Below are 24,000 nucleotides of genomic sequence, written 5' to 3'. Positions count from 1 at the left end.
AATTACTGGCTCAAGGTAATAAATAACTATGGATTTGATCTTTGGCTACTCTTAATGCTGCCTGTCATATTATCAGGTACCTAAAATGTTTTGAGTAAGAAGGGGAATGTTTAGAACATCTTTTTATTGCCACAGCTTTGGGAAATCTATTTCATGTGCATTTATATAACAAGAAGTGAGGGAAGAATTAGTTCAGTGGGATTAGGGGCGCAGACAACAATAAAACATGATACTCTAATCATTCTATTCGTTTTACTACAAGACAAGCAAAAGCCATCACAGTGCAATTTGGTAGGATTTGTCTGCAATCTCAAGTCTGAAGTGGTTTATACAAAAAAATCGTCTAAATATTTATAAAGAAATACACAGATGGGTGGGTAAATTATACTATTCAAAAGGTTCTGCTTAATTGCCTGAAATCTAAAGTCTGAAGTGGTTTACCCAAAAAACAATATGGATAAGAAATGCATAGATGGATGGGTAAATTAAAAATATTCTAAAAAAGGTTCTACTTATAGCTAGAAGTAATAGAGATAATGCAGAAAAATATGCCAGACCACTCAAGTGTATGTTCGCTGTTGGATAATTATTACTATTATGATTAATATTTTTATAAGATGATTTGCTCTGTTTTCAGTGTTCACTTCAGTCTGTTATGTCTGGTTCAATAGAGAACGTCTGGGACACACGTATGCAGTGGGTATAGAAAACAATCACCCACTTTAAAATAAGTACATTTTGTTGCTTTTCAGCCTGAATTGAAGACAGACACGGTTTTTGTTTTTACTCAGTGCAACATATAACATCCAAGTAAAAGCTATAAACACCAACATGTCAGAAAAAAAAAAAAATATCAAAAACAGAATCACCGAGTTGGAAAAAGGATCACCCCTCCTAAAAATGACTTGTAAACTCGATCAGGTATAGCTAATCACCTTCTCAGTGGCACACAAAGCCATTTGACTTTCAGTTGTGATCAGCTGTAGTCATTTTGATAGCTCAGCATGAAAAGAGCTTTCATGGAGTATTTCAGTCCCTGGTAGTGCAACTGAAGCAAATAATCAACTATGGGTGGCAAGGCACTGTCAAAAGATCTCCAGGATAAAGTTGTGGACAGGCACAAGTCAGGAGGTGGATCCAAAAAAAAATGAAAAGGCTTTATCAATGCCTAGAAACACAGTGAAGTCTATTAAGAAGTGGAAGATATTTGGTACAACACAGACCCTCCTGGGATCAGGACGTCGCTCCAAACTGAATGGAGGAGCCAGGAAGAAACTGGTCAGAGAGGCTACCAAGAGACCTACAGCAACTCTGAAGCAGTTGCAGGAATTGCTGACAAAGAATAGTGATTGTGTGCATTTGATAGCAATATCACAAATTCTTCACAAATGTGGCTTGTATGGGAGGGTTGCAAGAAAAGTCACTCCTCAAGAAAGGCCAATGCCTGAGCTTTGGCCAAAACACACCTTGAAGATTCTGAGGCCACATGGAAAAAGGTGTTCTATCAGATGAGACTAAAATTGAATGATTTGGCCTCAACACTAAACAATATGTCTGGTGGAAATCCAATACAGTTCACCATCCAAATAACGCTATTCCTATAGTAAAGCATGGAGGTGGTCTTATCCTGTTCTGGGGGGTTTCTCTGCAGCAGGGACTGAAGCACTTGTCAGGATAGAAGGAAAATAGATGGGGCAAAAAAAACATCAAATTCTTGGGGAAAATCTGCTGCCCTCTGCCAGAAAGTTGGCAATGGGATAAGGGTTACCTTTCAACATGACAATGACCCAAAGCACACAGCAAAAATGACCAGTGTTTGAAGGAGAAAAAAATGAATGTCCTTTTATGACCTAGTCAGAGCCTAGACAAACCCCATTGAAAATCTGTGGAATGACTTGAAGACTGCAGTCCACAAACAGTCACCATCAAATTTAACTGAACTATGCTACCTATGCGATAATGGCATAATAATGGTTCCTGGCTTGCCTACTGTAATGAAGCTCTTCCATAGGCCATTGAGCAGGCAGATGCCAAAGTAAGACAAAACCCAAAAAGCCACGTCTACCTTTTAAAAAAAAATATTATAAATGCACATACAGTGAAGGAAATAAGTATTTGATCCCCTGCTGATTTTGAATGTTTGCTCACTCACAAAGAAATGATCAGTCTAAAAAAAACGAATGGTAGGTGTATTGTAACACTGAGAGACAGAATAGCAAAAAAAGAAAAAAAAAATCTAAAGAAATGCATGTCTAACAGATTATGCATTGATTTGCATGGTCATGAGGGAAATAAGTATTTGATCCCCTATCATTCAGCAGAATTTCTGGCTACCAGGTGTCTTTCATACAGGTAACAAGCTGAGATTAGAAGCAGCCTCTTAAAGGGAGTGCTGCTAATCTCATTTTCTTACCTGTATAAAAGACACCTGTCCACAGGAGCAATTAAACAATCAGATTCCAAACTCTCCACCATGGCAAAGACCAAAGAGCTGTCCAAGGATGTCAGGGACAAGATTCTAGACCTACACAAGTCTGGACTGGGCTACCAAACTATCGCCAAGCAGCTTGCTGAGAAGATGACAACAGTTGGTGCAATCATTCGCAAATGGAAGAAACACAAAACAACTGTCAGTCTCCCTAGGTCTGGTGCACCATACAAGATCTCACCTCGTGGGGTGTCAATGATCATGAGAACACTGAGGAATCATCCCAGAACTACACGTGAGGATCTTGTCAATGGTCTCCAGGCAGCTGGGACCAAAGTCACCAATAAAACATTTGGTAACACACTACGCTGACAAGAATTGAAATCCTGCAGTGCCCGCAAGGTCCCTCTGCTCAAGAAAGCACATGTCCAGGTCTGTCTGAAGTTTGCCACTGAACACCTGAATGATGCAGAGGAGGACTGGTTGAAAGAGTTGTGGTCAGATAAGACCAAAATCAAGCTCTTTGGCATCAACTCAACTCGCCGTGTTTGGAGGAGGAGGAATGCTGCCTATGACCCAAAGAACACCATCCCAACTGTCAAACATGGTGGTGGAAACATTCTGCTTTGGAGTATTTTTCTGCTAAGGGGACAGGACAACTGCACCGCATCAAAAGGGACGATGGACGGGTAATGTACCATCAAATCTTGGGTGAGAACCTTCTTCCCTCAGCCAGGGCATTGAAAATGGGTCATGGATGGGTGTTCCAGCATGACAATGACCCAAAACTCACACCCAAGGCAACAAAGGAATGGCTCAAGAAGAAGCACATTAAGGTCCTGGAGTGGCCTAGCCAGTCTCCAGACCTTAATCCGACTGAAAATCTATGGAGGAAGCTGAAAGTTCGAGTTGCCAAATGTCAGCCACCAAACTTTAATGACTTGGAGGAGAGGATCTGCCAAGAGTAGTGGGTCAAAATCCCTCCTGAGATGTGTGCAAACCTGGTGGCCAACTACAGGAAACGATTGACCTCTGTGATTGGCAACAAGGGATATGCCACCAACTACCAAGTCATGTTTTGTGAAGGGCAACAAATAGTTCTTTCCCTCATGAACATGCAAATCCGTGCATAATTTGTTAGACATGCATTTATTTTGAATTTTTTGTTGCTATTCTGTCTCTCAGTGTTACAATACACCTACCATTCGATTTTTAGACTGATCATTTCTTTGTGAGTGGGCAAACATTCAAAATCAGCGGGGGATCAAATACGTATTTCCTTCACTGTATATTAGCAGAAAAAAAATGTGCACCTAAACAGGAGCTCCAGGATCCCCCTCCCCCCCAAATTAAAATCAGCAGTTACAAATCCTGTAGCTGCTGACTTTTAATATAAGGACACTTACCTGTCCAGTGATCCAGCAATGTCCTCACCTGAGCCAATTCTTCACTTGGCTTCGGCTACAGATCCATTTTCGGTAAGGGAAACCGGCAGTGAAGCTGCCTACTATGCATGCGCGAGTCACGCTGCACTTTGTGAATGGTACAACGGTCTTCTGGGACCTGCAATGTGTCCCATAAGGCTGCGGGGAAAGAAAGGGGGCTGAACATCTGGCTCAGATCACCATGGCGTATCTGACCAAATTGGGAGCAGGTCAAAACCAAGTACCCACTCCCTCCACAAAAAAGTGACAAATGTGGCAGTGGAGGGGGTGAGGATGTTGGATGAAGTTCGGCTTTAATATTTTTTGGCAAATCTGCCTATAAAGTATTTCAACCACGATCAGTGGATCAGGGTTCAATGTCAGGCTCCTGCAGACTCTACCTCCAGTTTTTGGTCCATACTGAGGTATGGAGTTTCAGTTGGAGAGCTGGAGGAAGTGGCAATGGACTACGAATGCGCTAATCACTGCACTCCACTGACCACTACAAGTCCATCTGCAATGTAACATTTGCACCATGCTACACCCTGAAAACCGATGTAACATGGTCCAAAAGGTGGAGTTAGCCTTTAAATAAGAAAAACTGTCTGCCTTTGATGCCTGGGAGAGGTGTATGAATCACTTCCTGAACAGATTAGAAACTTAATCTAAACATGGAAAGGTTTCTTCACAGTGAGAGCTGTGAAAATGTGGAATAGACTCCCTCAAGAGTTGGTTCTGGCCAGCTCAGTGGATTGCTTTAAAAAAAGTCCTGGATTCTTTCATAGATACACAGAATATAATAGGTAAAGTTGATCCAGGGACTATCAGATTGCCTCTCGGGGGATCAGGAAGGAATTTTTTTCCCCAGCAGGAGTAAATTGGATCGTGCTTTGCTGAGTGTTTTTGCCTTCCTCTGGATCAACTGTGGGTATAGGATTATAACTTTTTTTTTCCTTTTTTTAATGGTTGAACTGGAGGGAATTTGTCTATTTTCAGCTAGACTAACTATGTAACTATATATATATATATATATATATATATATATATATATATATATATATATATATATATATATATAAAAGACTCCTTAGCAAGGAAGACAGCTCACAGAATTACTGCAAATGTATATACAGCAGCTGGGCTGGAGTTCCACATTCTCTATGCTCCCCATACTGTGTTGTTACCATCACAGGAGCAAGAATGCCCTGCCACAGAGAAAATGCTCATAGTAAATAGGATACATGTAATATGGCAAAACAAAGTGCACAATGTTGTCATCTGCACCCATTAAAAGTTCCTGTATTCTTTTTGCATTGAAAGCTGAATTTTAGTCAACAGCTTAATAAACAGATGAAATATACATGCTGGAGCAGTTTTACCCACCAAACGATCTGTAATTCTTTCCATCCAGTTTTGATATTTACACAGCTTTTCTCTAACATCACAGCCCTGTCTGTCAGTGGGAGGACTTGATCTTTCTTTGCTGCAGTTTTACTTTCACTTACAGGTCCCCCTCCACGCACCCAGCTTTTGATTTGCCAGTGAAAGAGGAAGCCACATACAAAATGAGCTCAGCTGACACATTACATGCTCTTATCGGGTATACCCTTTACATTGAAGCACATACGATTGGCTCCTTGTGCTGTTTCTCTCTCCCCTTTTCTGAGCTTTGCTATACAGACCGGACAGCTTGCATTTAAAAGAAACAAAAAAACAAAAGCATACATTACAAGTACACCATGAGACTAAAAGTTCAGGAAAACAGGTTGGAGTGGGGCACTTTATGTGCTTCGCAGGACATATTGAGGAGTGTGCTTTAAACCATTTTCACATGGCACATCCGATCAGTCCACCTGTCAGTTTTTCAGGCGGACCTGATTGGATGGCTCATTCACCCCTATGGACAAGCAGGTGAATGAAAACGGATTTTCCCTTCACACCCGCCTACATCTGGGTCCAATCTGGTCCGCTAGAAAAATAAACAAAAACAAAAAAGGATAGGTTCTCTTCCATTTAGGTGGATCCTCTTCTGTTTTTGATTTTTCTTTTTTTAGCGGACCAGATCGGACTCAGAAACAGACTCTGCTGTTTCATGACACCTGACCACAGAGCAGAGTGGACTCTATCCATGTCCGCTCTGCTCCGATCAGCAGAGGATCTGTGAGACAGTCTGAAACAGCCTTTGTGTTCAGTAAAAAGTGACTGAAATCAGAAATGTTGTTTAATCCATTTATAAACTATTCGGATACGTTCTTGGAAGAGTGAAAGCAATTGTGTAACAAGTGTTAAAATGTTACTAAACCCACAACAGTAAAATCAGTCAGTAAATGCAGTAAAGCATGCTTGTTATACTCACTGTGGAACCTAAGGGAATAATCCTCTGCATTGTGTAAAAAAGGCTGTTTGATCCTGTCTTCTCTGATCCTCCCCTTCTTCTACTGACCCCAATCCATCTGCTGATATTACAGAGCCTTGGGGGCAAGCTGCACATGCTCAGTTTTTTTCTTTGGAGAGTGCATGTGATTAGCACAGGGCCAATTAGCACTGTTCAGACAGAGGGTCAGGGGTCATGCAGGCTGAAAGGACAATCAGCGGAGAATGAAAACTCCTCCTACAAGCTTTAACCAGTGCTCTGCTGGACACTGATAGGAGTCACAAGACTGCTCTAACTGCTGATAAGAAAAAGTATTTAGCAGTTTATATTTACTAAAATAATAGCATTTCCATATTCTGTGTACTGTGAGAGACCAGATAGAGTGACTGCAGGGTCCTGGGTTTAGTAATACTTTAAGATAGCAAGTGTTTCATTTAGAAGAAGGTAGTATCTTAGGGTTCTTGCACAAGTTACGTGAACATCAGATTCCTGGCAGAAATTCCTGAGTAATTAAGAAAGGATGGGCTGAATAGTAAATGCACATATTTGAATGGTGTTTTGCTCGTACGCATACACGCATGCTAGAATTCTTCAAGCTTTTCTTGGGGTGTGTCATATACAAAAATACTGTCCAGCAAAACAGATTTTTTTTTTTATTTCTCTATACAACAATCAGTTAAAAAAAATGCCAGAATGCCTAAAAATATGGAGTTTTTAGGTGTCTGTGTGCCTTAACCACTTGAGCTCCTGAGGATTTACCCCCCTTAATGACCAGGCCTTTTTCTGCTGTTTGGCGCGGCACTAATTCAAATGATAATTGCACGGTCATGCAATGCTGCACCCAAACAATATTTTCTACTTTCAGCTATAAAAAATATATCGTAAACTCAAAGTTAGTCATAAATTTAAGCCAAAATGTATTCTGCTACATGTTTTTGGTAAAAAAATCCCAATAAGTGTATATTGATTGCTTTGTGTGAAAGTTATAGCGTCTACACAAACTATGGTATAGATCAGCAATGGGCAAACTATGGCCCGCGGGCCGTATACGGCCCGGCGGACCTTTTAATCCGGCCCGCGAAGCTAGGCTCCCGCTAGACTCCTCTCACAGTCCGCCCTGAAGACCGGTGTAGCATGAAAATCTGTCTCCTATGAGGATCTGTCCCCCTCGACGTATCTGCGCATGTGCCGGAGATCGCCGATCGGCTGCTAATGCCTGAAACTGGCACATGCGCAGATACGTCGAGGGGGACAGATCCTCATAGGAGACAGATTTTCATGCTACACCGGAACACGGCGAGAGGACCGCGCGGAGCAAAGGTAAGTGAATTGACACAGGGGGGACTTGGGGACTTAATATGGGGAATGAATTAATATGGGGGATGAATTACTATAGGGGGGATGAATTACTATAGGGGGATGAATTACTATATGGGGGATGAATTACTATATGGGGGATGAATTACTATGGGGGATTAATTACTATGCTTACTATGGGGGAATATTGCTATACTTACTATGGATGACACATACACATCATTCATCTACTCTTGGTCCGGCCCCCGGGTCCAATATATGAACCCATTGCGGCCCTCAAGTCAAAAAGTTTGCCCACCCCTGGTATAGATACTGTAATTTATGCCTTTTTTTGCTATACAGCGCTGCACTAATTCAAATGATAAATTGCACGGTCATGCAATGCTGTACCCAAACGAAATTTACGTCCTTTTTTTCACACAAATAGAGCTTTCTTTTGGTAGTATTTTATCACCTGTGCGCTTTTTATTTTTTTGCGCTATAAACAAAAAAAAACATGAAAATTTTGAAAGAAAACAATATTTTCTACTTTCAGCTATAAAAAATATATTGTAAACTCAAAGTTAGTCATAAATTTAAGCCAAAATGTATTCTGCTACATGTTTTTGGTAAAAAAATCTCGTGCATTAGCGGGCAAACTGGCGCTATCTGGGAGGGGCGCTAACACTATCGGAAGTCACTAGTGACACTAATACAGTGATCAGTAAAAATCTGTTCACTGTAATCAATGACACTGGTGACAGGGCAGTGAAGGGGTTAACTGGGGGGGGGGGGCACGATCAAGGGGTTAAATGGGATTACTGGTGTACTGGCGGGCAATCTGGCGCTATCTGGGAGGGGCGCTAACACTATCGGAAGTCGCCAGCGACACTGATACAGTGATCAGTAAAAATCGGTTCACTGATCAATGACACTGGTGACAGGGCGGTGAAGGGGTTAACTGGGGGGGGGGGGCGATCAGCGGGTTAAATGTGTCCTAGAGTGTTCTAACTGTGGGTATGTGCTGTTTTACTCACAATTTGTATGTCTTCTTCTCTGTCTGGAACGGAATGCGTCCAGGCAGAGAAGAATGACATCATATCCTGTCCTGTGTAACTGTCAACACAGGACAGGATAGGACAGGGACCGATCATCTGATTTCAGCCAGACATCACTGGCTGAAATCGAATGATTGATCCCTCCGGGATCAAATGGTGTCACCCGCGGGTCGGCGGGAGCGCGTGCGCCCTCTGCCCACGAAAACGTCGGGAGCGCGGAGCCAGTTTTAAAACGTGCTTTTGCGCCCCAGTGCTGCCCTGCACACGTATATATGCAGTGGCAGGGCGGCAAGTGGTTAATTCTGCTAATTAAAAAAAAAAAAATAAATTATATGCATGTTGATTTGGATGCCCCATTTGTGATTATCTATACCTGAAGGTCAAGGTTTTTGTGAAGTGTCTTCTTTCCAAGGGAAGTGCGGAGATTTATTTAGTCCTTCCTGTTCACCCAAAATGTTCAAATCTGAACAAAGCCATTGACGACAGACACATTCTGACTTTATGTCAAAAGTCAGCATCCAAGACCTCTTCTCATCTTTAACCACTCCTTCCAGTCATTAATATAGGAAGCAGTCTGTAGTAGCAAGGAGGACAGAGGTGCCTCTGCTGTGGTAGTTGTGGCTGATACCCAGGCTTCACCTCCTACGTGTGGATCAAGATGGTGCCCAATGGGGGGATAATGGAGGTCTCCAAATCAGAGTTTTTGTTTACTGCTTAAGAAACGGTGTGCAAAGGACAGGGTCACTTTAACCATTTGCCCTCCTGAGGAATTACCCCCCTGCCTGACCAGGCCATTGTTTGAGTTACAGCGCTGCGTTACTTTAACTGACAATTGCGCGGTCATGGAACGCTGCACCCAAATGAAATTTACATCCTTTTTTTCCTCACGAATTGAGCTTTCTTTCGTTGGTATTTGATCACCTGTGCGTTTATTTTTTGCGCTATAAAAAATAAAGGCTGACAATTTTGAGAAAAAACTATATTTTTGACTTTTTGCTATTAAACATGTCCAATAAAAAAAAAAAAAAAATCTAATTTTGTCATAAATGTAGGGCAAAATGTATTCTGCTCCATGTCTTTGCTAAAAAAAAAAATCCCAATACGTATAAATTAATTGCTTTACGTGAAAGTTATAGCTTTTAGAAATGGCAATATAGATACTGGAATTTTTTTTCTTTTTAACTAGTATTGGCGGCGATTAGCAACTTATAGCGGGACTGCAGTGGGCATTCTGACACGGGGGAACTGACTTGGTGTCACTGACATCCCCAGTGACACCAATACAGTGAACAGTGCTAAAAAAAAGGTACTGACACTGTATTGATGGCACTGGCAAGAAAGGGTTAACTGTGAGCTGGGAGTATTTTACTGGGGGGTGGTGTGTTGGTGCTTCACTGTAAGCACACTGCTCTGGATGGCTGTGCACAACCATCCAGAGCAGTGTGCCCAAGCTGACATGGAGGAGGACTGTTAGCAAATAAAGCAGCCCTCCTCCCCTTTGGAGATCCTCGGTAATCACAGGTCGCCAGTGAGTAATCACTGACCAGGACCTGGTGATTGACAGCCGTGGCCATGAATGGCGGCGCAGGTAGGGCGCGCGCACGCCTCCTACCCGGAAATACAAAATCATGTATATGTACACACGTGATTTTGCGCGCCCCAACTACAGTATTTCTGCTATAGGACGGTCGGGATGTGGTTAAAGTAAACCTTTGCCACAAAACACTACAAACCAACCCCTTTACTGCTAAGCAAACATCATAATGTGCCATGATATAGGTCTTCCTTTACCAGCCAGCCTGAGATTGGGTATATAGGCACACCCTGCCACTTAGGAGAGGATGTCCTGGCCTCTGCATGGATGCTGAAGTACTGGACTTTACACTATAGGATGTGAGTAGGTGTGATTACGATGTTCCTTATGATAAGTATGCATTTAGGTTGGCATGTAATGGAAGAAAAGAATGCTCTTGTTTATGTAATTTCTTGTCAACCAGGTGTGTACAGAAACAGAACACAGCTTACCTCATTGTCTGTGCCAACATCCAGTACTACAGGGAGACACTGCTGCGGGTGAACTCCTCCACAGGCGGTATATAGAGCCAATTTGCCCACAGGGATTCCCATGCCGTAACTTCCCAGGTCTCCAAGGCCGAGGATACGTTCACCATCAGTCACAACAATGGCCTGTCAATACACAGCAGATAAAGTTTTTAGTTATAACGCAATGAATGGAGTTCAGCGGATTTTGTATGAAAGTCATTGCAATAACCCTCTAAAGTATCTGAATCAGTATAATATATAATTGTCATAATACTAGTATAGGCCAGTGATCTCCAAACTGGGACCCGTCAGTTGGATGTGGCCTTTTGCTTGCTTTTATCCAGCCCTCAGGGGCACTGTTCCTCCCACTGATAAGAGACACTATTCCTCCCAGTGACACAAATAGTGGGTCACTAATTCTCTAATAGCAATAAAGGGGAACTATTCCTCCCACTGGCAAACTATGGGACACTATTCCTCCCACTGACACCAATAATGGGACAATATTCCTCCCATTGGCACCGACTATGGAGCACTATTCCTCTTCCTACAGACCAGACTATTCTTGGGGTACTATTCTGTCCACTGACGCCAACAATGGGGCACTATTCATCCCACTGAATCCAATGATAGGGAACTATTCCTCCCACTGACACAAACTATGGAGCACTATTCCTCCTCCTACTGACCAGAAGAGCTATGTAATTTACTTACTCCCATTGAACACCAAATCTGAGATATAGTTTAATCCCACTGATGCCTGAGTATTTTCTACTCTCACTGACACCAAGGATGGGACACTATTCCTCCCACTGAGATCAACTATGGAGCACTATTTCTCCCACTGACACCAACGATGGGGCACTATTCCTCTCACTGACACCAATGATGGGACACTATGCCTTCCACTGACACCAGTGATGGGCCACTATTCCTTCCACTGACACCAGTGATGGGCCACTATTCCTTCCACTGACACCAATGAAGGGGTAGTATTCCTCCCACTGACACCAATGATGGGGTAGTATTCCTCCCACTGACATCAATGATTGGGCACTATTCCTCCCATCGACACCAACTATGGAGCACTATTTCTCCTCCTGACCACAAGCACCGCAAGTAACGTACTTACTCCCACTGACAATCAAATCTGAGACATTACTTATTCACAATGATACTGGGCCATGTTCTACTCCCACAGGCCGCAGTCTGGCCCCACTAATGTCTGAGGGGCTGGCCCTTTGCTTTGAAAGTTTAGAGACCCCTGATACAGAAACATCCCTTTAAACAGTTATGCATTTTAAAATTTGTGCACAAAATTCCCTAAAATGTGATCTGATCTTCATACAGTATTAATACTGAGTCATACTAATAAATAATAATAAAATATAGTCTTTAACAAAACATGCACAACTTCCATTGCCATATCTTTACTGAATAAATGGTTTAACCCTTTTCTGCCCACAACATACATTTTTCTCAACATGATGCATTGTGCTGGGGATACGTTAATAAACATCCTGTTTTGATTGCCAGCAGCTGACGCTTTGTGCGGCTGCTGGCTTTCAATCTTGGGTATCACTTATAGTGAATAATGGGAATCAATCACAGTAGTGCCCGATCATGTGATCACCATGTCAGCTATGACAGAGTGATCACAGGTAGGCAGGAGACTAAAAAAAAAATAAATTAAAGCCTTCAGACTGCAAATAAGCACTGACACCATCATGCACCTGCAGTCCCATTGGTTTTATAACTTCGTTATTCTCCATTAAAAAAAAAAAAAAAAATATTGAAACTGAAGTTTAGGTATGGCAATTTTACAGCTTGGACCTATGCGAGTATGTATGTGCCATACCCGTGGGATTCCCTTGGAAACTGGAAATCACTGTAGAAGGCACAGATACTACAGTGATCTCTGGTAGCTTCTGGGTCCCATGCCGAGCGGCTGCCCTGCTGCATTGTGAACACAGGAGGTACCGGGCTTGGCTGAGGTCCAATTCAGGCAAAACTCTGCATTGTCTCAATGAATACAAAGAGTTCTCTGATTGGAGATGTTGGAGAGACAGGGCAGTGATGTCATGATCGCCACCTTGTCCAATCAGAGCACACATTCTATTGACTGAGAAAGTGCAAAGCGTTCTTTGAATGGTACACCCTTGACAAGCTGGCAACCCCGTTGCAGGGCAGCCACTCAGCATAGGACTCGGAAGCTAGTAGCAATCACTCTAGTATTGGATCACAGGGATCCCACAGGTATGGCGTATATATACTTACATTGGTTTAAGCAGGACCAATGTAACCAATGTGAAAACTGCCTTATCTAAATGCCAGCTTATTGGAAAAGAAAAAAAAAAAACAACAAAAAAACAGCTTTTTATTATTCTTAAAAGTTACTTTATGCCCTCAAAAAGTTTAAAACAATTATTTTAGGTATACAAAGTTGCCATAGAGTTACTGTCAAATTAACTCATGCATGCTGCTAACTTTGGTATGGGGTATCTAGGCCCTAGGCTTCATGCACACTAGCATATTTTTAAGATCCTAGCAGCTAGTTATGAGCGCTTTTTTTTCTACCCTAGAAGCAAATAGTGTGATCTTATATGTCCATGCATGATACTGTAGGCTAGAAGCGTTTTTCAAGCTTCAGCGTCTAGGAGCAGGAAAAAAAAGGGGTTTTTTTTGCATTTTTGGGAGCGATTTTCCAGCAGAAAAAGCACCGAATGCTCCTAAATGCTACTAAAACGCTCTTAACAGCTTTTTTCTAGTTTTAAGAGCACTATTCCTCCCACAGAGACCAATAATGGGACAATATTCCTCCCACTGACCCCAACAATGGAGCACTATTTTTAGGGCACTATTCCTCCCACTGACACCAACAATGGGGCACTATTCCTCCCAATGAATCCAATGATAGGGAACTATTCCTCCCACTGACATACACCAACTATGGGACACTATTTCTCCTCCTACTGACCAGAAGCACTATGTAATTTACTTACTCCCATTGAACATCAAATTTGAGACAGTTTAATCCCACCGATGCCTCAGTATTTTCTACTCTCACTTATACCAAGGATGGGGAACTATTCTTCCCACTGTCACCAACTATGGAGCACTATCCCTTCTCCTACTGACCACAAGCACTATGTAATTTACTTACTCCCATTGAACACCAAAGGCTAGAAACGTTTTTCAAGCTTCAGCAAATAGGAGCAGAAGAAAAAAGGTTTTTTTTTGCATTTTTGGGGGCGATTTTCCAGCAGAAAAAGCACTGAATGTTCCTAAACGCTCCTAAAAGCACTCCTAACAGCTTTTTCTATTTTTTTTTTCCCTACATGTACTGTAAAATTGCTAACAAAACACGAATGCTCCTAAAACACTACTAGAAACCACTATTACTAGTGGTTTTTATCCAGCTTTTTTGAGCTTAAAAAAAATCCCACTAGTGTTCATGGAGTCTTAATGACCTCTGGTCATAAAGAAGTTACATAACTGATTTCATATGTGAAAAAGTTTACTCATAATGACATCTTGAAAAGGTAGGCTGAACTCGTGCATTGCAATTAATTCTTTTGACGATTTGACCTTCCCTGCAGTATTATTAGTTTCTGCTAAAGCACAATATAGCCTAATCAAGAGAGATTTTTGAGGACCGCAGAGGATTAGCTGCCAAAGTTCAGAAAAAGTCAAACCTGGAACTAATAATTTAATACCTTTTATGTAGTTAGAATGTGGCAATGTAAAATGTTTTGTGTATTAAATGAGGGTCTTTATATATTATGTCTTGGAGATCACGATTGTTCACTCAAAGAACTAACATTTTTAGAGAGTTCACAATATTTTTCGCAGACCTGTATACGGATACGTGAAGATTGATTTTGAAGATTGGTTTTTGAAGAGACTTTTACAATATTCATCTTTTCAAAGCGTGCCTGTAGTACACATTAGGGAACAGAATAACGAGATGCATGTGAATGTTTGCGGCTCATTGATTTTTACTGTCCTCTGAGCCTCTCATTCCCGTTATTTCCATGATGTCATCTATCATGAACAGCTATCTTCTTTTCTTACTATGAATAATGTGTTTACTGGCATTGTCTAGGGGCAATGGAGAAACAGATTGTCAGACTGTCTATTATTTTGTTTTTCCTTGATACTGTCAAGCAGAGAGGAAACCAATTAATTTTATACAACCAAGCCATTGTCAATTTTGTAGAACTGCACTGGAATAGTAAGCTTTTCCATGGTTGCTGGCAAGGTAAATCATGCTTTTTATATATATGTTTCAGTGGCAAGATACACAGCAGTTCCTCACTGTGCTATATGCGCCTATTTCTTATATACCGAACAGGAACCACTCCAAGATCATGTTGAGAAGAGCTTGCTTCAGTCTGGAAAAACCAGAAGTATAGTTTTCAAGATTACTTAAAGCTGAACTCCAGTCTTCTCTTCAGTCTTGCACAGTTGTACAGGCTCCTCTCCTGTATTGAAATGGCTTACTCTGATCTCAATGCACACCGTGAACATCTCACACAAAAATATGTATTTTGACAAGAATGTTGTGCAGGAACTCGAGTGGCCAACAGAGTCAACTGAACTCAACCCTATTGAACACATCTGAGATGAATTGAATGCTTTACAAGTCAGTTCATCTCCTCAAACACAGTCAGCCCATCTCCTCAAACACAGTCAGCCCATCTCCTCAAACACAGTCAGCCCATCTCCTCAAACACAGTCAGCCCATCTCCTCAAACACAGTCAGCCCATCACTTCAAACACAGTCAGGTCATCTCCTCTAACACAGTCAGGTCATCTCCTCTAACACAGTCAGGTCATCTCCTCTAACACAGTCAGGTCATCTCCTCTAACACAGTCAGGTCATCTCCTCTAACACAGTCAGGTCATCTCCTCTAACACAGTCAGGTCATCTCCTCTAACACAGTCAGGTCATCTCCTCTAACACAGTCAGGTCATCTCCTCTAACATCAGTACTTGACCTCACAAAGGATTTTTGGCTAAAAGAAATCCCAAATCTTGTAGAAAGTCTTCTTAGAAGACGGAGGCTTGTTACAAGTGTAAACATGGGGCCAACTCCATATTAAAACATAACTAAAGGCATTGTTTTTGTTTTTGATACACTGGTGAGGAATTAATACCACTGTCAGGTGTTCATTGTTGTTTATATCACCGTTAAAGAATAAAGCTAGCTATACACTAGAAGAATTTAGTTCAAAAAAGGTTTGTTTCAGGAACGTTCATTCAACTTTCCAGTCGATAGTGGGGTCAAATCAAAGTTCGTTTTTGACCACAACGACAAGAAGCTTTGAAGGACCAGGATAGAAATGTTTTCTTGAAAACACACATTTCTAACAGTGAATGAGGTTTTCCAATGAAATTTTAAATATTTTTGAATGATATTCATCAAGTCATCAACATTGGTGATAAGAATTCTTGCATGAATGTTTGTATGAGCATTCATTGGAGAATGTATTTGTGTATAGTCAGCTTACCTATCCCTAACTATCCTGATCACCAATGTCAATGCCAATGAAGGTGAGAGAAAAATCAAAGATTTTGAGTTGCCATCAGAAGAGGATTTGAAGGGAAATCTACCAATGGGGCACATGACCTGAGACAACAGTCTAAGGCTGGCCATACACTATACAATTTTCTGTCCAATTTCCTTTAGATTTACCTTCAAATATCCAGTGCAAGAGCCTGCCTAATTGGATACAATTGAAAGTGTTGTTAGTTTTGACCTCCTATTATATGGTTTTTGGTAAATCTAAACCAAAAATCAAGAAAATTGTAAAATTTATGGCCAGCCTGGCCATAGATAATTTGTTTTTGTTTTTTTCAATCAGCCAGAAGACCAATTACAAAAAAAAAAAAAAGAAAGGATTCTCCCATCCACACAGGTGCTCTGCTATTGTATTCTGACAGCAGGGAATCCTCGGCTGCAGAATTGATCAGTGTACTCTGGCAGCAATCTGTGGCCAACTAAGAGAGGATAGCCTCACATCTGGAAATATGCCCTGTATACTAAACCTGAAGTGAGCGGCTAAGTAGTGAAGGGAAATCTCACTAATAAGACACAGAAACTGACAAAAGGTTTTAGTGCTCCCCTACTCTGCACCATAAAAAAAAACAGTTTTGGGTTTAGCTAAAATTTATTATCCATGGCTTTGAGTTGGGAATTCCAACAGGCTTACAGAGGTGTGATGTCTACACACTTTACAAAGATATACTGCAAGGTTATTTGACTTTCACCCAAAGCTAACTGTAAGATGTGTGAACGTTTGTGCTTACACCTAGGACATAAGGCTTCTCCTTCATGATATACATACACTCACCGGCCACTTTATTAGGTACACCTGTTCCATTGCTTGGTAACACAAATTGCTAATCAGCCAATCACATGGCAGCAACTCAATGTATTTAGGCATCTAGACGTGGTGAAAGTGACTTGCTGAAGTTCAAACTAAACATCAGAATGGGGAAGAAAGGGGATTTAAATGACTTTGAACGTGGCATGGTTGTTGGTGCCAGACAGGCTGGTATGGAGTATTTCAAAAACTGCTGATCTACTGGGATTTTCAGGCACAACTATCTCTAGAGTTTACAGAGAATGGTCCGAAAAAGAGAACATATCCAGTGAGCAGCAGTTGTGTGGATAAAAATTCCTTATTGATGTCAGAGGTGAGAGGAGAATGGGCAGACTAGTTTGAGATGACAGAAAGGCAACAGTAACTCATGTCAATATGGACCAAAAATGTTTCCCACACCTTGCTGAATCTATGCCACGAAGAATTAAGGCAGATCTGAAGGCAATAGGGGGTCCATCCCAGTACTAGCAGGGTGTCCCTAATAAAGTGGCCAGTGAGTGTAAATGGTTTAGTGTACCCTGTAGAGAGCTGTGTCAGCAGTTCATACTGTAAAGCAGGGGTGTCAAACTGGCGGATCTACAGCTGTTGCAAAACTACAAGTCCCATCATGCCTCTGCCTTTGGCAGTCATGCTTGTAACTGTCAATTTTGCAATGCCTCATGGGACTTGTAGCTTGGCAACAGCTGGAGGGCTGCCAGTTTGACACCCAAGCTGTAAAGGATTAAAACCATATTTAAGTTTGAATGGTTACTGGCAATTAAGGATGAGTAAATCTGTTCAGGCTTGATTTGCATTGGTTTTGTCAAATCCTGCTTGAAATCTGCAAAACCTGAACTTAGCAATGAATCCCACTCAAATCTAAAATTAGGCAAATCTTGACACTTGATATAACAATGAACACCCTCCACAGAGACTATCCACTCTACTTAAACTACTTCAACACATACTGCTGGGCACCCACACTTTTTTAGTGAGGAGGTTTGCTTAGAAGGGCCAATTATAGGGTCTTTGTTCTATACCAGCTGACCTACGCACAAAGGCCAGGCAGTGCATCAAGGTTCTAAAGAATTTACCCTGTTAAATTCACCATAAATTTGCCAGGACTGCAAACCTCAAACCCGAACATTTCCCCTACTGGGAAGCCGAATCATATGCTTTTGCACTCAGGAACCCCAGACATGGAGAGATTACCACCAGTTCCTGTTTCTTGAAAGATTCTTTATCAGACGGTTGGGTATTCCAGGTAAAAGTGTGACACTTTTTATGGTCCTGTAAAAGGGTGTACAAACACTCTCTACTGCCATAAAATAGAACCTCCAGGCAGCAATAAAAGTGTCTAGTGATGCAGTTTACTGTTGCCTCTCCAAAACTGAAATATCACTTTTAGGAATAGTTGGCCTTTATATTTCAATAGAATTTATTGAAGAAGATTTTTTGTTTTTCTTTTTATAATAAACAGAGACAACAGCTGAACAAGGGTTGTAATTAGTCTCAATGCAATAAAGAGAACATGGGTTAAACAGAAAACTTTAGAGACCATGCTTAATCCCTGCCCAAAAGCAGAGTACATCACTTATGCGCTGTCAAAAACATCAGAGAAGGCTAACACAGTAGTGGGGTTGGGAAAAGGGAAGGAAACCGAAAAGGGAGAGGTAGGAGACATAAAATAAGGGAAAAACCACTGGTCACTAGTTTGAGATTACAGGCAAAGTCATAGTCATCTAAAACATTAAACACATTGTACAATCAACTAAGGTATGACTAATCACATATAGTAGAAAAAGAAAGAAAGAGAAGGGTAGACATAGTAGAGTAATAGATAGAGAAGGAAGGAGGATCAAACCCGGGCTCATCAAGGAACAGAAATATACTGAATCCATGGATTCCATAGGATATCAAACTTTTTAGTATTACTACGGAGGAGGATACAGGTGAGTCTGTCATTAACCATAATCAAGTTAAGTTTATTCTTAGCGTAGTCAAGTGGAATTGCCGACTGTTTCCAATACTTGGCTATGGTGATTTTAGACGCCAATAGCATATAAATTGTAAATTTTTGTGACTTTCTAGGGACTTTATCAGGAAATTTATGAAAAACGGCTATCTCCGGGGATCTATGAATATTCACACCCATCACTGAATTAAGTTAAACATGCAAATCCAGAATCTAGTCACCATCGGACACTGCCACCAGATGCGGTACACAGTCCCCATCTGGCCACAATGCTAGAAACAATAGTTGGCCTTCAAATGACAACAATAGTACCTGTAAATCTTGGGCATGAAGAAATGCTTTGTAAGTAATCCAATGTGATCACTGGCCTAGGGCACTGATCACAAGCCTCAAAGCACAGTAAAAGCAAAGGCAGAGGTAATAGGTTATATTTGATTAGCCACTCTGCATTTGTTGAAAAGCTGAAGTTTAATATGCATATTTTTTGGCCTTCCTGGTTCCTTCTTTTCCCTACTTATTACCATGCTAATGACATTTAAATTACAAGCAGTGGACCTTGGGAGGGGTCATGCAATTATAAAAATGCCTTGATAGGTGAATGTCAGTGTAAAAGAGTGGGAAATTCTAGGCAAGTCGCATTTGCATTCCCTTATGTGATGCTGAGCCTCCATGATTCCACACTTCTCTATGTTATGGACAAAATTAAAACAGGCAAACATTAGATGTTTATTAAAACTGTGACTTGCATTCTCATCAGAATGTGCATCAGACTTTAATATATTGCAAAATTCATAGTTAAGTTGAAAGTACAAACTGTCCATGCTCTGAGGCATCAAAACAACCCAAAACTATAAACATTTCCACCTACATGCTTCACATTTGGTATTTGGTGCTGATCTTGACATACAGTCTTTGGTTTGGGCCAAAAATGTCTACTGTTACTGTGGCCAAGCAGCTGTATTATGGATTCGTCAATCTGCAGCACAGTGGTCCAGAAGGCCTTGCATTTGTCTGTGTTTTTAATGACAATCTGTAGTCTTACGCTAATGTTCTTTCTGGAAAACAGATTAAATAGGTGTATTTTTTTCTATTGTTAATTAGTGCATTTTGGCACCAAATGCTGCAAGAGTTACCTGTAGATCCTACAATGAAATTTTGGGGTTCTTTAGCATCAGTAAGCTTCTGAGCTGAATTTGCTGGGCCAGTCCTGGACAAAGTAGCAGTCATTTGAAATCTATGCAAGTTGTGAATAATTTTCCTTACAGTGGAATGATTTATTCTAAATAATTCAGTGATCTTCTACAATCCCTTTTCAGACATATAGACATGCAAAACATTCTTTTTGAGGGTCTTGGAGAGCTCTTAGGACCTTGGCATGATAAACCCACACGTCAATAGGAAATCATATAAAAAAGGGACCCAAAATATCTGAGGTTTAAGTAAGACAAATTTCACCTGCATATTCCCTAAGGAGCTTGTAATTATTGGCACCTCATCTGGCTTGACCAAATTGAACAAATTATTCTTATTTCATTAATTTGAAGTGGTGCTAAATGTGGGGGTGTACTTATTTTTTCCACATGACAACTGCATATTTGCTAATATAGATTATTAGAATTAATAAATGACTTTTTTTTTTTTTATGTGGCATTTGTTCATGTACAGTATATCACCTATCTGTAGGCACTGTCTGAATGAACACCTAGTATTTGATTGTTGAGATATGTCAAAAGGTCCATTTCCATGGGGTGTACTTGTGCTTTCACAACAGTATCTCTCTCAACAACAAATGTCCTCATGTCTACATGACTATCAAAGATATTTCTGTAACTACTTTCAAACATATAGGTAGCACCCTCCTAGTTTGCTAGTTGTTAGGTAAATTTAGTTAGCTCCTCTGCAGACAGAGAAGTGAAGGGTTAATTGTGTTTAAGAGATTGTGCAGTGCTTCACATGCTGTGACTCTGTTAAATACCCCTGTATTCTGGAACTCACTGGAGGATTCTAAAATATAGTGGGGGGGGGGGTGGCAGGGGATGCAGCCTGAATATTCAATGGATGTCCACTAATCCTTGGGGAGATAGGCCCAGAAGGTGGAGGAGCAACCCATAAATATTCTGAAGCCTTCAGTCATCGGTTGGTGACAGAGTAAGGGAGAGAGAGAAAGAGAGGGAGGGAGAGAGAGAAAGAGAGGGGGAGAGAAAAAGAGAGAGAGAGAAAAAGAGAGAGAGAAAAAGAGAGGGAGGGAGAGAGAAAGGGAGAGGCAGGGAGAGGATGAGGGGGAGGGGGGAGAGAGAAGATGAGGGGGAGGAGAGAGAGGATGAGGGGGAGGGGAGAGAGAAGATGAGGGGGAGGAGAGAGAGGATGAGGGGGAGGAGAGAGAGAATGAGGGGGAGGAGAGAGAGAATGAGGGGGGGGGAGAGAGAGAATGAGGGGGAGGAGAGATAGGATGAGGGGGAGGAGAGAGAGGATGAGGGGGAGGAGAGAGAGGATGAGGGGGAGGAGAGAGAGGATGAGGGGGAGGAGAGAGAGGATGAGGGGGGGAAGGGAGGGGGAGAGGGAGGGAGAGGGAGAGAGGGGGAGAGAGGGAGAGAAGGGGAGGGAAATGGAGAGAGAGTGTTTCCAAATGTGTAAGGAAAAGATTTCTGATAATGTTATCAAACATATACTACTGCAGTTGTTATTCCACCATAAAAAAAAAAAAAAAAAAAAAAAAAAAAAAAATAGTCAGTGGATGTAGTACGTAAATATTTCTAATAATGCAAAATATACTACTGCAATTGTTCTACCATATAAAAACATTATTTGGTGGTTGTATTATTTGTCTTCTCCCAGAAATGGGTTCCATATCACTAGAGTCCACCTTGACTTCGCTATCAGAGGGTATTCAAGCAAGATCATATCTGCATCTTTAAATACACAGTTCTATATATAGGTTCAAATACATAAATAATGCTTGTAGGTCATACTTTCTGGACGTCTTATGACATATTACAATTAAGAATTGAAAAGGATTGAGGTCATCGTTCACATGATATATTCACTGATATTGTTGTCCTTCCATTTAGAAAATCAAATTATAATTAATGAGCTGCAAAGTAGCATTACTCATAAGCATCCCTTTGATTACATGCAAAACTTTTTAATATACAACTGCGTCACTGTACAGCTACACGCAGCAGATAATGTGATGCTGCGGCTCATATTGTCTATATGTAGAAGTCCATATCTATCACAATGGGAATCGTTCCTCCATTGTCATTAGCACAATAGAGGTGATAATTACAGTCCCGTCATGAGCTTCAAGGTAGCATTGCTCATAAACATCCCTCTGGTCATGAACAAATAATAATCGCGGTGTCATTTGGGCAGTCACGTACTGTAGATATGATACCACAGCTAAAATGGTGTATATGGAGATATGGAGAAGTCTGTGTCTATGTAATGGAAATACTTCCTCCATTTGCAATATAGATGATGCAGTTGAGCAAGTGTGTGCTGTGTCCCTCTTGGAGCAGACTTGACGATCCTGAGCATGTACCCATCAGGTCTGTACAGACCTCTGGAGACTGGGCGTAAATAAAGGGGTCAAGAAATATACAAATTTGGAGCTGGAGGGGTAATACGTAACTAAATAAAAGTCCATAAAGTCCATTAAAAGTTTGTGTGGGAGACCATTGGCATACACAATGGAAGTACATGAGCAAGAAGTCAGGAAAATTTGTCAGAAGGGATTCATGCTAATATCAGAGGAACAAAGCAGCAGACAGAAATGACACGACGCTCTGGAGAGAGACAAGTACACACTAGAGAGGGATATTCTTTGTTCATATTTCATGTTTGAGATTTACAACCACTTTGATGAGTAATTTTGGTAGTGTGTAGTTGTACACCGCGTTCCAAATTATTATGCAAATTCTATTTAAGTGTCACAAAGATGAAATATTTTGTTTTTCAGTGTAACTCATGGATGGCATTGTGTGTCAGGGCTCTTTTGATCACTGAAAACAATCTCGGACACCTGTGATAATTAGATTGGCCGGTAAGCCCAATTTAAGAAAAAACTACTAAAGGACGGTGTTCCACATTATTAAGTAGAGCACCATTTTCAAGCAATATGGGGAAGAAAAAGGATCTCTCTGCTGCCGAAAAGAGTGAAATAGTTCAATGCCTTGGACGAGGTATGAAAACATTAGATATTTCACAAAAACTTAAGCGTGATCATCACACTATTAAGAGATTTGTGGCTGATTCAGAGCACAGATGGGTTTGTGCAGATAAAGGCACATTGAGGAAGATTTCTGCCAGATCCATGCATCGGATCAAGAGAGCAGCTGATAAAATACCATTACATAGCAGCAAATAGATATTTGAAGCTGCTGGTGCCTCTGGAGTCCCACGAACTCCTCCAGAGTCTTGCAACTGTGCATAAACCTTCTATTCAGCCAGCACTAACCAATGGTCACAAGCAGAAACGGCTGCATTGGGCAGAAAAATACATGAAGACTAATTTTCAAACAGTCCTGTTCACTGATGAGTGCCGTGCAACCCTGGATGGTCCAGATGAATAGAGTAGTGGATGGTTGGTGGACGGCCACCCTGTTCCAACAAGGCTGCGACGTCAGCAAGGCGGTGGTGGAGTCATGTTTTGGGCCGGAATCCTGGGAACAGAGCAGGTCGGCCCCTTTAGAGCCCCCGAAGGTCTAAAGATGACCTCTGCAAAGTATGTGGAGTTTATGACTGACCACTTTCTTCCCTGGTACAGAAGGAAGAACTATGCTTTCCGTAATAAAATCATCTTCATGCATGACAATGCACCATCTCATGCTGCAAAGAATACCTCTGCATCAATGGCTGCTATGGGGATAAAAGGAGAGAAAGTCATGGTGTGGCCTCCATCCTCCCCTGACCTCAATCCTATTGAGAACCTTTAGAGCATCCTGAAGCAAAAGATCTATGAGGGTGGGAGGAAGTTTACATCCAAACAGCAGCTCTGGGAGGCTATTCTGACATCTTGCAAACAAATTCAAGCAG

General features: G+C 41.3%; 1 protein-coding gene across 2 annotated transcripts in view; it reads right to left on the bottom strand.

Annotated features, from left to right (window-relative positions):
- LOC149446260 (NADP-dependent malic enzyme-like) overlaps nucleotides 1–24,000 on the bottom strand; it is a 279,632-nt gene that overhangs the window by 117,851 nt on the left and 137,781 nt on the right. For both annotated transcript variants that reach the window (XM_089652763.1, XM_089652762.1), the window contains exon 6: nucleotides 10,606–10,767. In XM_089652763.1, the coding sequence (XP_089508889.1) occupies nucleotides 10,606–10,767 (162 nt within the window). The remainder of the gene's footprint in view (nucleotides 1–10,605; nucleotides 10,768–24,000) is intronic.

The sequence above is a fragment of the Staurois parvus genome, unplaced genomic scaffold (assembly GCF_062004578.1).
Source record: "Staurois parvus isolate SC_StPar_1 unplaced genomic scaffold, SC_StPar_1.0 ptg000693l, whole genome shotgun sequence".
NCBI classification, from domain to species: Eukaryota; Metazoa; Chordata; class Amphibia; order Anura; family Ranidae; genus Staurois; species Staurois parvus.
Note: the sequence above shows the minus strand (reverse complement) of the source record. Positions and strands in the feature narration are given on the sequence as shown.